Source organism: Rhinoderma darwinii, chromosome 2 (assembly GCF_050947455.1).
Source record: "Rhinoderma darwinii isolate aRhiDar2 chromosome 2, aRhiDar2.hap1, whole genome shotgun sequence".
In the NCBI taxonomy this organism is placed as follows: Eukaryota; Metazoa; Chordata; class Amphibia; order Anura; family Rhinodermatidae; genus Rhinoderma; species Rhinoderma darwinii.
In genome coordinates, this window is record NC_134688.1 from 4,435,218 (window position 1) to 4,450,479 (window position 15,262).

Genomic DNA, 15,262 nt, shown 5'->3' on the forward strand with positions numbered 1-15,262 from the left:
GTCATCCTGTAATAGTGATATATAATGTACATGTCATCCTGTAATAGTGATATATAATGTACGTGTCATCCTGTAATAGTGATATATAATGTACGTGTCATCCTGTAATAGTGATATATAATGTACGTGTCATCCTGTAATAGGGATATATAATGTACGTGTCATCCTGTAATAGTGATATATAATGTACATGTCATCCTGTAATAGTGATATATAATGTACGTGTCATCCTGTAATAGTGATATATAATGTACGTGTCATCCTGTAATAGTGATATATAATGTACGTGTCATCCTGTAATAGTGATATGTAATGTACGTGTCATCCTGTAATAGTGATATGTAATGTACATGTCATCCTGTAATAGTGATATATAATGTACATGTCATCCTGTAATAGTGATATATAATGTACCTGTCATCCTGTAATAGTGATATATAATGTACCTGTCATCCTGTAATAGTGATATATAATGTACATGTGATCCTGTAATAGTGATATATAATGTACCTGTCATCCTGTAATAGCGATATATAATGTACGTGTCATCCTGTAATAGTGATATATAATGTACGTGTCATCCTGTAATAGTGATATATAATGTACATGTCATCCTGTAATAGTGATATATAATGTACATGTCATCCTGTAATAGTGATATATAATGTACGTGTCATCCTGTAATAGTGATATATAATGTACATGTCATCCTGTAATAGTGATATATAATGTACGTGTCATCCTGTAATAGTGATATATAATGTACATGTCATCCTGTAATAGTGATATATAATGTACATGTCATCCTGTAATAGCGATATATAATGTACGTGTCATCCTGTAATAGCGATATATAATGTACGTGTCATCCTGTAATAGTGATATATAATGTACGTGTCATCCTGTAATAGTGATATATAATGTACGTGTCATCCTGTAATAGTGATATATAATGTACATGTCATCCTGTAATAGTGATATATAATGTACATGTCATCCTGTAATAGTGATATATAATGTACATGTCATCCTGTAATAGTGATATATAATGTACATGTCATCCTGTAATAGTGATATATAATGTACATGTCATCCTGTAATAGTGATATATAATGTACATGTCATCCTGTAATAGTGATATATAATGTACATGTCATCCTGTAATAGTGATATATAATGTACGTGTCATCCTGTAATAGTGATATATAATGTACGTGTCATCCTGTAATAGTGATATATAATGTACGTGTCATCCTGTAATAGTGATATATAATGTACATGTCATCCTGTAATAGTGATATATAATGTACATGTCATCCTGTAATAGTGATATATAATGTACATGTCATCCTGTAATAGTGATATATAATGTACATGTCATCCTGTAATAGTGATATATAATGTACGTGTCATCCTGTAATAGTGATATATAATGTACATGTCATCCTGTAATAGTGATATATAATGTACGTGTCATCCTGTAATAGTGATATATAATGTACGTGTCATCCTGTAATAGTGATATATAATGTACGTGTCATCCTGTAATAGGGATATATAATGTACGTGTCATCCTGTAATAGTGATATATAATGTACATGTCATCCTGTAATAGTGATATATAATGTACGTGTCATCCTGTAATAGTGATATATAATGTACGTGTCATCCTGTAATAGTGATATATAATGTACGTGTCATCCTGTAATAGTGATATGTAATGTACGTGTCATCCTGTAATAGTGATATGTAATGTACATGTCATCCTGTAATAGTGATATATAATGTACATGTCATCCTGTAATAGTGATATATAATGTACCTGTCATCCTGTAATAGTGATATATAATGTACCTGTCATCCTGTAATAGTGATATATAATGTACATGTGATCCTGTAATAGTGATATATAATGTACCTGTCATCCTGTAATAGCGATATATAATGTACGTGTCATCCTGTAATAGTGATATATAATGTACGTGTCATCCTGTAATAGTGATATATAATGTACATGTCATCCTGTAATAGTGATATATAATGTACATGTCATCCTGTAATAGTGATATATAATGTACGTGTCATCCTGTAATAGTGATATATAATGTACATGTCATCCTGTAATAGTGATATATAATGTACGTGTCATCCTGTAATAGTGATATATAATGTACATGTCATCCTGTAATAGTGATATATAATGTACATGTCATCCTGTAATAGTGATATATAATGTACATGTCATCCTGTAATAGTGATATATAATGTACATGTCATCCTGTAATAGTGATATATAATGTACGTGTCATCCTGTAATAGTGATATATAATGTACGTGTCATCCTGTAATAGTGATATATAATGTACGTGTCATCCTGTAATAGGGATATATAATGTACGTGTCATCCTGTAATAGTGATATATAATGTACATGTCATCCTGTAATAGTGATATATAATGTACATGTCATCCTGTAATAGTGATATATAATGTACGTGTCATCCTGTAATAGTGATATATAATGTACGTGTCATCCTGTAATAGTGATATGTAATGTACGTGTCATCCTGTAATAGTGATATGTAATGTACATGTCATCCTGTAATAGTGATATATAATGTACATGTCATCCTGTAATAGTGATATATAATGTACCTGTCATCCTGTAATAGTGATATATAATGTACCTGTCATCCTGTAATAGTGATATATAATGTACATGTGATCCTGTAATAGTGATATATAATGTACCTGTCATCCTGTAATAGCGATATATAATGTACGTGTCATCCTGTAATAGGGATATATAATGTACGTGTCATCCTGTAATAGTGATATATAATGTACATGTCATCCTGTAATAGTGATATATAATGTACATGTCATCCTGTAATAGTGATATATAATGTACGTGTCATCCTGTAATAGTGATATATAATGTACATGTCATCCTGTAATAGTGATATATAATGTACATGTCATCCTGTAATAGTGATATATAATGTACATGTCATCCTGTAATAGTGATATATAATGTACGTGTCATCCTGTAATAGTGATATATAATGTACGTGTCATCCTGTAATAGTGATATATAATGTACGTGTCATCCTGTAATAGGGATATATAATGTACGTGTCATCCTGTAATAGTGATATATAATGTACATGTCATCCTGTAATAGTGATATATAATGTACATGTCATCCTGTAATAGTGATATATAATGTACGTGTCATCCTGTAATAGTGATATATAATGTACGTGTCATCCTGTAATAGTGATATGTAATGTACGTGTCATCCTGTAATAGTGATATGTAATGTACATGTCATCCTGTAATAGTGATATATAATGTACATGTCATCCTGTAATAGTGATATATAATGTACCTGTCATCCTGTAATAGTGATATATAATGTACCTGTCATCCTGTAATAGTGATATATAATGTACATGTGATCCTGTAATAGTGATATATAATGTACCTGTCATCCTGTAATAGCGATATATAATGTACGTGTCATCCTGTAATAGTGATATATAATGTACGTGTCATCCTGTAATAGTGATATATAATGTACATGTCATCCTGTAATAGTGATATATAATGTACATGTCATCCTGTAATAGTGATATATAATGTACGTGTCATCCTGTAATAGTGATATATAATGTACATGTCATCCTGTAATAGTGATATATAATGTACATGTCATCCTGTAATAGTGATATATAATGTACATGTCATCCTGTAATAGTGATATATAATGTACGTGTCATCCTGTAATAGTGATATATAATGTACGTGTTATCCTGTAATAGTGATATATAATGTACGTGTCATCCTGTAATAGTGATATATAATGTACGTGTCATCCTGTAATAGTGATATATAATGTACGTGTCATCCTGTAATAGTGATATATAATGTACGTGTCATCCTGTAATAGTGATATATAATGTACGTGTCATCCTGTAATAGTGATATATAATGTACGTGTCATCCTGTAATAGTGATATATAATGTACGTGTCATCCTGTAATAGTGATATATAATGTACGTGTCATCCTGTAATAGTGATATATAATGTACGGGTCATCCTGTAATAGTGATATATAATGTACGTGTCATCCTGTAATAGTGATATATAATGTACATGTCATCCTGTAATAGTGATATATAATGTACATGTCATCCTGTAATAGTGATATATAATGTACATGTCATCCTGTAATAGTGATATATAATGTACATGTCATCCTGTAATAGTGATATATAATGTACGTGTCATCCTGTAATAGTGATATATAATGTACGTGTCATCCTGTAATAGTGATATATAATGTACGTGTCATCCTGTAATAGTGATATATAATGTACGTGTCATCCTGTAATAGTGATATATAATGTACGTGTCATCCTGTAATAGTGATATATAATGTACGTGTCATCCTGTAATAGTGATATATAATGTACATGTCATCCTGTAATAGTGATATATAATGTACATGTCATCCTGTAATAGTGATATATAATGTACATGTCATCCTGTAATAGTGATATATAATGTACGTGTCATCCTGTAATAGTGATATATAATGTACGTGTCATCCTGTAATAGTGATATATAATGTACATGTCATCCTGTAATAGCGATATATAATGTACGTGTCATCCTGTAATAGCGATATATAATGTACGTGTCATCCTGTAATAGTGATATATAATGTACATGTCATCCTGTAATAGCGATATATAATGTACGTGTCATCCTGTAATAGTGATATATAATGTACATGTCATCCTGTAATAGTGATATATAATGTACGTGTCATCCTGTAATAGTGATATATAATGTACGTGTCATCCTGTAATAGTGATATATAATGTACGTGTCATCCTGTAATAGCGATATATAATGTACGTGTCATCCTGTAATAGTGATATATAATGTACATGTCATCCTGTAATAGTGATATATAATGTACGTGTCATCCTGTAATAGTGATATATAATGTACGTGTCATCCTGTAATAGTGATATATAATGTACATGTCATCCTGTAATAGTGATATATAATGTACGTGTCATCCTGTAATAGTGATATATAATGTACGTGTCATCCTGTAATAGCGATATATAATGTACATGTCATCCTGTAATAGCGATATATAATGTACATGTCATCCTGTAATAGCGATATATAATGTACGTGTCATCCTGTAATAGTGATATATAATGTACGTGTCATCCTGTAATAGTGATATATAATGTACGTGTCATCCTGTAATAGTGATATATAATGTACGTGTCATCCTGTAATAGCGATATATAATGTACGTGTCATCCTGTAATAGCGATATATAATGTACATGTCATCCTGTAATAGTGATATATAATGTACATGTCATCCTGTAATAGTGATATATAATGTACATGTCATCCTGTAATAGTGATATATAATGTACATGTCATCCTGTAATAGTGATATATAATGTACGTGTCATCCTGTAATAGTGATATATAATGTACGTGTCATCCTGTAATAGTGATATATAATGTACGTGTCATCCTGTAATAGTGATATATAATGTACGTGTCATCCTGTAATAGTGATATATAATGTACGTGTCATCCTGTAATAGTGATATATAATGTACGTGTCATCCTGTAATAGTGATATATAATGTACGTGTCATCCTGTAATAGTGATATATAATGTACGTGTCATCCTGTAATAGTGATATATAATGTACGTGTCATCCTGTAATAGTGATATATAATGTACGTGTCATCCTGTAATAGTGATATATAATGTACGTGTCATCCTGTAATAGTGATATATAATGTACATGTCATCCTGTAATAGTGATATATAATGTACATGTCATCCTGTAATAGTGATATATAATGTACATGTCATCCTGTAATAGTGATATATAATGTACGTGTCATCCTGTAATAGTGATATATAATGTACGTGTCATCCTGTAATAGTGATATATAATGTACGTGTCATCCTGTAATAGTGATATATAATGTACGTGTCATCCTGTAATAGTGATATATAATGTACGTGTCATCCTGTAATAGGGATATATAATGTACGTGTCATCCTGTAATAGTGATATATAATGTACATGTCATCCTGTAATAGTGATATATAATGTACATGTCATCCTGTAATAGTGATATATAATGTACATGTCATCCTGTAATAGTGATATATAATGTACATGTCATCCTGTAATAGTGATATATAATGTACGTGTCATCCTGTAATAGTGATATATAATGTACGTGTCATCCTGTAATAGTGATATATAATGTACGTGTCATCCTGTAATAGTGATATATAATGTACGTGTCATCCTGTAATAGTGATATATAATGTACCTGTCATCCTGTAATAGCGATATATAATGTACGTGTCATCCTGTAATAGTGATATATAATGTACATGTCATCCTGTAATAGTGATATATAATGTACATGTCATCCTGTAATAGTGATATATAATGTACATGTCATCCTGTAATAGCGATATATAATGTACGTGTCATCCTGTAATAGTGATATATAATGTACGTGTCATCCTGTAATAGTGATATATAATGTACGTGTCATCCTGTAATAGTGATATATAATGTACGTGTCATCCTGTAATAGTGATATATAATGTACCTGTCATCCTGTAATAGCGATATATAATGTACGTGTCATCCTGTAATAGTGATATATAATGTACGTGTCATCCTGTAATAGTGATATATAATGTACGTGTCATCCTGTAATAGTGATATATAATGTACGTGTCATCCTGTAATAGTGATATATAATGTACGTGTCATCCTGTAATAGTGATATATAATGTACGTGTCATCCTGTAATAGTGATATATAATGTACGTGTCATCCTGTAATAGTGATATATAATGTACGTGTCATCCTGTAATAGTGATATATAATGTACGTGTCATCCTGTAATAGTGATATATAATGTACCTGTCATCCTGTAATAGCGATATATAATGTACGTGTCATCCTGTAATAGTGATATATAATGTACGTGTCATCCTGTAATAGTGATATATAATGTACGTGTCATCCTGTAATAGTGATATATAATGTACGTGTCATCCTGTAATAGCGATATATAATGTACGTGTCATCCTGTAATAGCGATATATAATGTACATGTCATCCTGTAATAGTGATATATAATGTACATGTCATCCTGTAATAGTGATATATAATGTACCTGTCATCCTGTAATAGTGATATATAATGTACGTGTCATCCTGTAATAGTGATATATAATGTACGTGTCATCCTGTAATAGTGATATATAATGTACGTGTCATCCTGTAATAGTGATATATAATGTACGTGTCATCCTGTAATAGTGATATATAATGTACGTGTCATCCTGTAATAGTGATATATAATGTACGTGTCATCCTGTAATAGTGATATATAATGTACGTGTCATCCTGTAATAGTGATATATAATGTACGTGTCATCCTGTAATAGTGATATATAATGTACCTGTCATCCTGTAATAGTGATATATAATGTACATGTCATCCTGTAATAGTGATATATAATGTACGTGTCATCCTGTAATAGTGATATATAATGTACATGTCATCCTGTAATAGTGATATATAATGTACGTGTCATCCTGTAATAGTGATATATAATGTACGTGTCATCCTGTAATAGTGATATATAATGTACCTGTCATCCTGTAATAGTGATATATAATGTACGTGTCATCCTGTAATAGTGATATATAATGTACGTGTCATCCTGTAATAGTGATATATAATGTACGTGTCATCCTGTAATAGTGATATATAATGTACGTGTCATCCTGTAATAGTGATATATAATGTACGTGTCATCCTGTAATAGTGATATATAATGTACGTGTCATCCTGTAATAGCGATAATGTACGTGTCATCCTGTAATAGCGATATATAATGTACGTGTCATCCTGTAATAGCGATATATAATGTACGTGTCATCCTGTAATAGTGATATATAATGTACGTGTCATCCTGTAATAGTGATATATAATGTACCTGTCATCCTGTAATAGTGATATATAATGTACACGTCATCCTGTAATAGTGATATATAATGTACGTGTCATCCTGTAATAGTGATATATAATGTACATGTCATCCTGTAATAGCGATATATAATGTACATGTCATCCTGTAATAGCGATATATAATGTACGTGTCATCCTGTAATAGTGATATATAATGTACATGTCATCCTGTAATAGTGATATATAATGTACCTGTCATCCTGTAATAGTGATATATAATGTACGTGTCATCCTGTAATAGTGATATATAATGTACATGTCATCCTGTAATAGTGATATATAATGTACATGTCATCCTGTAATAGTGATATATAATGTACATGTCATCCTGTAATAGCGATAATGTACGTGTCATCCTGTAATAGTGATATATAATGTACGTGTCATCCTGTAATAGTGATATATAATGTACATGTCATCCTGTAATAGTGATATATAATGTACATGTCATCCTGTAATAGTGATATATAATGTACATGTCATCCTGTAATAGCGATAATGTACGTGTCATCCTGTAATAGTGATATATAATGTACGTGTCATCCTGTAATAGTGATATATAATGTACATGTCATCCTGTAATAGTGATATATAATGTACGTGTCATCCTGTAATAGTGATATATAATGTACGTGTCATCCTGTAATAGTGATATATAATGTACGTGTCATCCTGTAATAGTGATATATAATGTACATGTCATCCTGTAATAGTGATATATAATGTACATGTCATCCTGTAATAGTGATATATAATGTACGTGTCATCCTGTAATAGTGATATATAATGTACGTGTCATCCTGTAATAGTGATATATAATGTACATGTCATCCTGTAATAGTGATATATAATGTACGTGTCATCCTGTAATAGTGATATATAATGTACAGGTCATCCTGTAATAGTGATATATAATGTACCTGTCATCCTGTAATAGTGATATATAATGTACGTGTCATCCTGTAATAGTGATATATAATGTACATGTCATCCTGTAATAGTGATATATAATGTACGTGTCATCCTGTAATAGTGATATATAATGTACGTGTCATCCTGTAATAGTGATATATAATGTACATGTCATCCTGTAATAGTGATATATAATGTACGTGTCATCCTGTAATAGTGATATATAATGTACGTGTCATCCTGTAATAGTGATATATAATGTACGTGTCATCCTGTAATAGTGATATATAATGTACATGTCATCCTGTAATAGTGATATATAATGTACGTGTCATCCTGTAATAGTGATATATAATGTACATGTCATCCTGTTATAGTGATATATAATGTACATGTCATCCTGTAATAGTGATATATAATGTACCTGTCATCCAGTAATAGTGATATATAATGTACGTGTCATCCTGTAATAGTGATATATAATGTACCTGTCATCCTGTAATAGTGATATATAATGTACATGTCATCCTGTAATAGTGATATATAATGTACGTGTCATCCTGTAATAGTGATATATAATGTACGTGTCATCCTGTAATAGTGATATATAATGTACATGTCATCCTGTAATAGTGATATATAATGTACGTGTCATCCTGTAATAGTGATATATAATGTACGTGTCATCCTGTAATAGTGATATATAATGTACGTGTCATCCTGTAATAGTGATATATAATGTACGTGTCATCCTGTAATAGTGATATATAATGTACGTGTCATCCTGTAATAGTGATATATAATGTACATGTCATCCTGTAATAGTGATATATAATGTACGTGTCATCCTGTAATAGTGATATATAATGTACATGTCATCCTGTTATAGTGATATATAATGTACATGTCATCCTGTAATAGTGATATATAATGTACCTGTCATCCAGTAATAGTGATATATAATGTACGTGTCATCCTGTAATAGTGATATATAATGTACCTGTCATCCTGTAATAGTGATATATAATGTACATGTCATCCTGTAATAGTGATATATAATGTACGTGTCATCCTGTAATAGTGATATATAATGTACGTGTCATCCTGTAATAGTGATATATAATGTACATGTCATCCTGTAATAGTGATATATAATGTACGTGTCATCCTGTAATAGTGATATATAATGTACATGTCATCCTGTTATAGTGATATATAATGTACATGTCATCCTGTAATAGTGATATATAATGTACCTGTCATCCAGTAATAGTGATATATAATGTACGTGTCATCCTGTAATAGTGATATATAATGTACCTGTCATCCTGTAATAGTGATATATAATGTACATGTCATCCTGTAATAGTGATATATAATGTACATGTCATCCTGTAATAGTGATATATAATGTACATGTCATCCTGTAATAGTGATATATAATGTACATGTCATCCTGTAATAGTGATATATAATGTACGTGTCATCCTGTAATAGTGATATATAATGTACATGTCATCCTGTAATAGTGATATATAATGTACATGTCATCCTGTAATAGTGATATATAATGTACGTGTCATCCTGTAATAGTGATATATAATGTACGTGTCATCCTGTAATAGTGATATATAATGTACATGTCATCCTGTAATAGTGATATATAATGTACGTGTCATCCTGTAATAGTGATATATAATGTACATGTCATCCTGTAATAGCGATATATAATGTACGTGTCATCCTGTAATAGCGATATATAATGTACATGTCATCCTGTAATAGTGATATATAATGTACATGTCATCCTGTAATAGTGATATATAATGTACCTGTCATCCTGTAATAGTGATATATAATGTACGTGTCATCCTGTAATAGCGATATATAATGTACGTGTCATCCTGTAATAGTGATATATAATGTACGTGTCATCCTGTAATAGTGATATATAATGTACATGTCATCCTGTAATAGTGATATATAATGTACGTGTCATCCTGTAATAGTGATATATAATGTACGTGTCATCCTGTAATAGTGATATATAATGTACATGTCATCCTGTAATAGCGATATATAATGTACATGTCATCCTGTAATAGTGATATATAATGTACATGTCATCCTGTAATAGTGATATATAATGTACGTGTCATCCTGTAATAGTGATATATAATGTACGTGTCATCCTGTAATAGTGATATATAATGTACGTGTCATCCTGTAATAGTGATATATAATGTACGTGTCATCCTGTAATAGTGATATATAATGTACATGTCATCCTGTAATAGTGATATATAATGTACATGTCATCCTGTAATAGTGATATATAATGTACGTGTCATCCTGTAATAGTGATATATAATGTACATGTCATCCTGTAATAGTGATATATAATGTACCTGTCATCCTGTAATAGTGATATATAATGTACGTGTCATCCTGTAATAGCGATATATAATGTACGTGTCATCCTGTAATAGTGATATATAATGTACATGTCATCCTGTAATAGCGATATATAATGTACATGTCATCCTGTAATAGCGATATATAATGTACGTGTCATCCTGTAATAGTGATATATAATGTACGTGTCATCCTGTAATAGCGATATATAATGTACGTGTCATCCTGTAATAGTGATATATAATGTACGTGTCATCCTGTAATAGCGATATATAATGTACGTGTCATCCTGTAATAGTGATATATAATGTACATGTCATCCTGTAATAGTGATATATAATGTACATGTCATCCTGTAATAGTGATATATAATGTACGTGTCATCCTGTAATAGTGATATATAATGTACATGTCATCCTGTAATAGTGATATATAATGTACCTGTCATCCAGTAATAGTGATATATAATGTACGTGTCATCCTGTAATAGTGATATATAATGTACGTGTCATCCTGTAATAGTGATATATAATGTACGTGTCATCCTGTAATAGTGATATATAATGTACGTGTCATCCTGTAATAGTGATATATAATGTACGTGTCATCCTGTAATAGTGATATATAATGTACATGTCATCCTGTAATAGTGATATATAATGTACGTGTCATCCTGTAATAGTGATATATAATGTACGTGTCATCCTGTAATAGTGATATATAATGTACATGTCATCCTGTAATAGTGATATATAATGTACGTGTCATCCTGTAATAGTGATATATAATGTACATGTCATCCTGTAATAGTGATATATAATGTACCTGTCATCCAGTAATAGTGATATATAATGTACGTGTCATCCTGTAATAGTGATATATAATGTACGTGTCATCCTGTAATAGTGATATATAATGTACCTGTCATCCTGTAATAGTGATATATAATGTACGTGTCATCCTGTAATAGTGATATATAATGTACGTGTCATCCTGTAATAGTGATATATAATGTACATGTCATCCTGTAATAGTGATATATAATGTACGTGTCATCCTGTAATAGTGATATATAATGTACGTGTCATCCTGTAATAGTGATATATAATGTACGTGTCATCCTGTAATAGTGATATATAATGTACGTGTCATCCTGTAATAGTGATATATAATGTACATGTCATCCTGTAATAGTGATATATAATGTACATGTCATCCTGTAATAGTGATATATAATGTACGTGTCATCCTGTAATAGTGATATATAATGTACACGTCATCCTGTAATAGTGATATATAATGTACGTGTCATCCTGTAATAGTGATATATAATGTACATGTCATCCTGTAATAGTGATATATAATGTACATGTCATCCTGTAATAGTGATATATAATGTACGTGTCATCCTGTAATAGTGATATATAATGTACGTGTCATCCTGTAATAGCGATATATAATGTACATGTCATCCTGTAATAGTGATATATAATGTACGTGTCATCCTGTAATAGTGATATATAATGTACGTGTCATCCTGTAATAGTGATATATAATGTACGTGTCATCCTGTAATAGTGATATATAATGTACCTGTCATCCTGTAATAGTGATATATAATGTACGTGTCATCCTGTAATAGTGATATATAATGTACGTGTCATCCTGTAATAGTGATATATAATGTACATGTCATCCTGTAATAGTGATATATAATGTACATGTCATCCTGTAATAGTGATATATAATGTACGTGTCATCCTGTAATAGTGATATATAATGTACGTGTCATCCTGTAATAGTGATATATAATGCTGTTTTTAGTGCCGCGACGTGCTGAGACTCGTTCTCACCTGCACAGATAGGACAGGTGTTGGTGTCGGTCTCGGGGGGGCGCTGCGCTGTGCTGGGACGGTCGCGCTCTCTCTTCGGTGTCAGGTTTCTCTCGCTGTTACGAGTCTGCGCTCTCCTTCTGATAACGGAGAATAGGACATTATTATACACTATATAACCAGTCACATCTTTTATCGTGTGCTTTGCGGCTTCCACCTGACATCGTCCTGTACCTGATATCAGCAGCTGCTTCATCCTCCACTAAATACTGCACTCTGCTGCACTGCGGGAGATGTAGTGATCTCTACCTGTACAGTGCCTGGTGTATCATATAATAGTCTAATAGGACCAGGCAGGAGGTCAGTGTGACGCGGGTGCCTCTTAATAAATTTGTTGCATATTCGGCTGCCCGTCCGGCACTGCGTGAAATCTAAGAGCTGGCGTCGATTTTCACTACAATCACGTCAGTTTATAGCATATATTATAGTAAATGTATAGGGCTGTGGGTGGCCCCACCCCTTGACAAGCTCCGCCCACTTTATGTAAGTAACCTGGCAAAAAATTTGCAATTAGGCCCCGCCTCCAGAGTTGACACCCCCTCTCATCAGGACTCCAGGGTGGTCACCCTCTATATTACACGGCAGAACAACTTTATTTATATGGACAGTATTACGTGTATAAAGATAACTCAGTGTTGTGAAGTGGGCGGAGCTGTGACAACCTCTGGTCAGTGACAGATTATGGATTATACCGTGTGACTGATGAGCGGACAGGATGATCTCAGGGACAACCAAGGGAGTGAAGGGGGAATGATGCATTCTGGGTGGAGTAACCCGAGCTGGTCACATATGGAGTATGTCGCCTCACCTTCTTCGGGCCTCCGCCATTCTCTGCTCGCGACAGGCACGAGGAGTCACATGTTCCTTCTGTGAGGGGCCGAGCCGCGATGTAAGGGTCTCCGGGCAAGAACCTGCGCGAAGCACCAAGAGGATTAGAGGGATGTGACCCGCTGGGACGGCCCCTGTATAAATATTGAACTGGGGGGCTCAACTACATCCAACACGCAGCTCCCTGAAGGCGCCGGTACATGAAGGGTGTCCTGGAGGAGGGGCAGTGGTGGCGGCCATATTGGTTATCACACAACCGTCTAAAAAACAGGTAAAACCGAGAAACGGCAAAGCAAAAAATGATAACGTCAGAAGATAAAGACTCAAGGACGGCGGACGGACATTATACACGTGAAGATGATGAGTTCTGTAGTGATGATACATGTTGGGTGTGATGATGATGATGAGTTCTGTAGTGATGATACATGTTGGGTGTGATGATGATGATGATGATGATGAGGATGATGAGTTCTGTAGTGATGATACATGTTGGGTGTGATGATGATGAGTTCTGTAGTGATGATACATGTTGGGTGTGATGATGATGAGTTCTGTAGTGATGATACATGTTGGGTGTGATGATGATGATGATGATGATGAGTTCAGTAGTGATGATACATGTTGGGTGTGATGATGACGATGATGATGAGTTCTGTAGTGAGGATACATGTTGGGTGTGATGATGATGATGATGAGTTCTGTAGTGAAGATACATGTTGGGTGTGATGATGATGACGATGAGTTCTGTAGTGATGATACATGTTGGGTGTGATGATGATGATGATGAGTTCTGTAGTGAGGATACATGTTGGGTGTGATGATGATGATGATGAGTTCTGTAGTGATGATACATGTTGGGTGTGATGATGATGATGAGTTCTGTAGTGATGATACATGTTGGGTGTGATGATGATGAGTTCTGTAGTGATGATACATGTTGGGTGTGATGATGATGATGATGATGATGAGTTCTGTAGTGACGATACATGTTGGGTGTGATGATGATGAGTTCTGTAGTGATGATACATGTTGGGTGTGATGATGATGAGTTCTGTAGTGATGATACATGTTGGGTGTGATGATGATGATGAGT

General features: G+C 32.7%; 1 protein-coding gene across 3 annotated transcripts in view; it reads right to left on the reverse strand.

The window, feature by feature from the left end:
• The window catches only part of XNDC1N (XRCC1 N-terminal domain containing 1, N-terminal like), a 64,818-nt gene that overhangs the window by 19,022 nt on the left and 30,534 nt on the right, over window positions 1–15,262 (reverse strand). For 2 of the 3 annotated variants that reach the window (XM_075851283.1, XM_075851284.1), the window contains exons 8-9: window positions 14,150–14,252; window positions 13,303–13,421 (exon numbers count right to left, since the gene is read on the reverse strand). The exons of the other annotated variant lie outside the window; for it this stretch is intronic. In XM_075851283.1, the coding sequence (XP_075707398.1) occupies window positions 13,303–13,421; window positions 14,150–14,252 (222 nt within the window). The remainder of the gene's footprint in view (window positions 1–13,302; window positions 13,422–14,149; window positions 14,253–15,262) is intronic. 3 annotated transcript variants of the gene reach the window in all.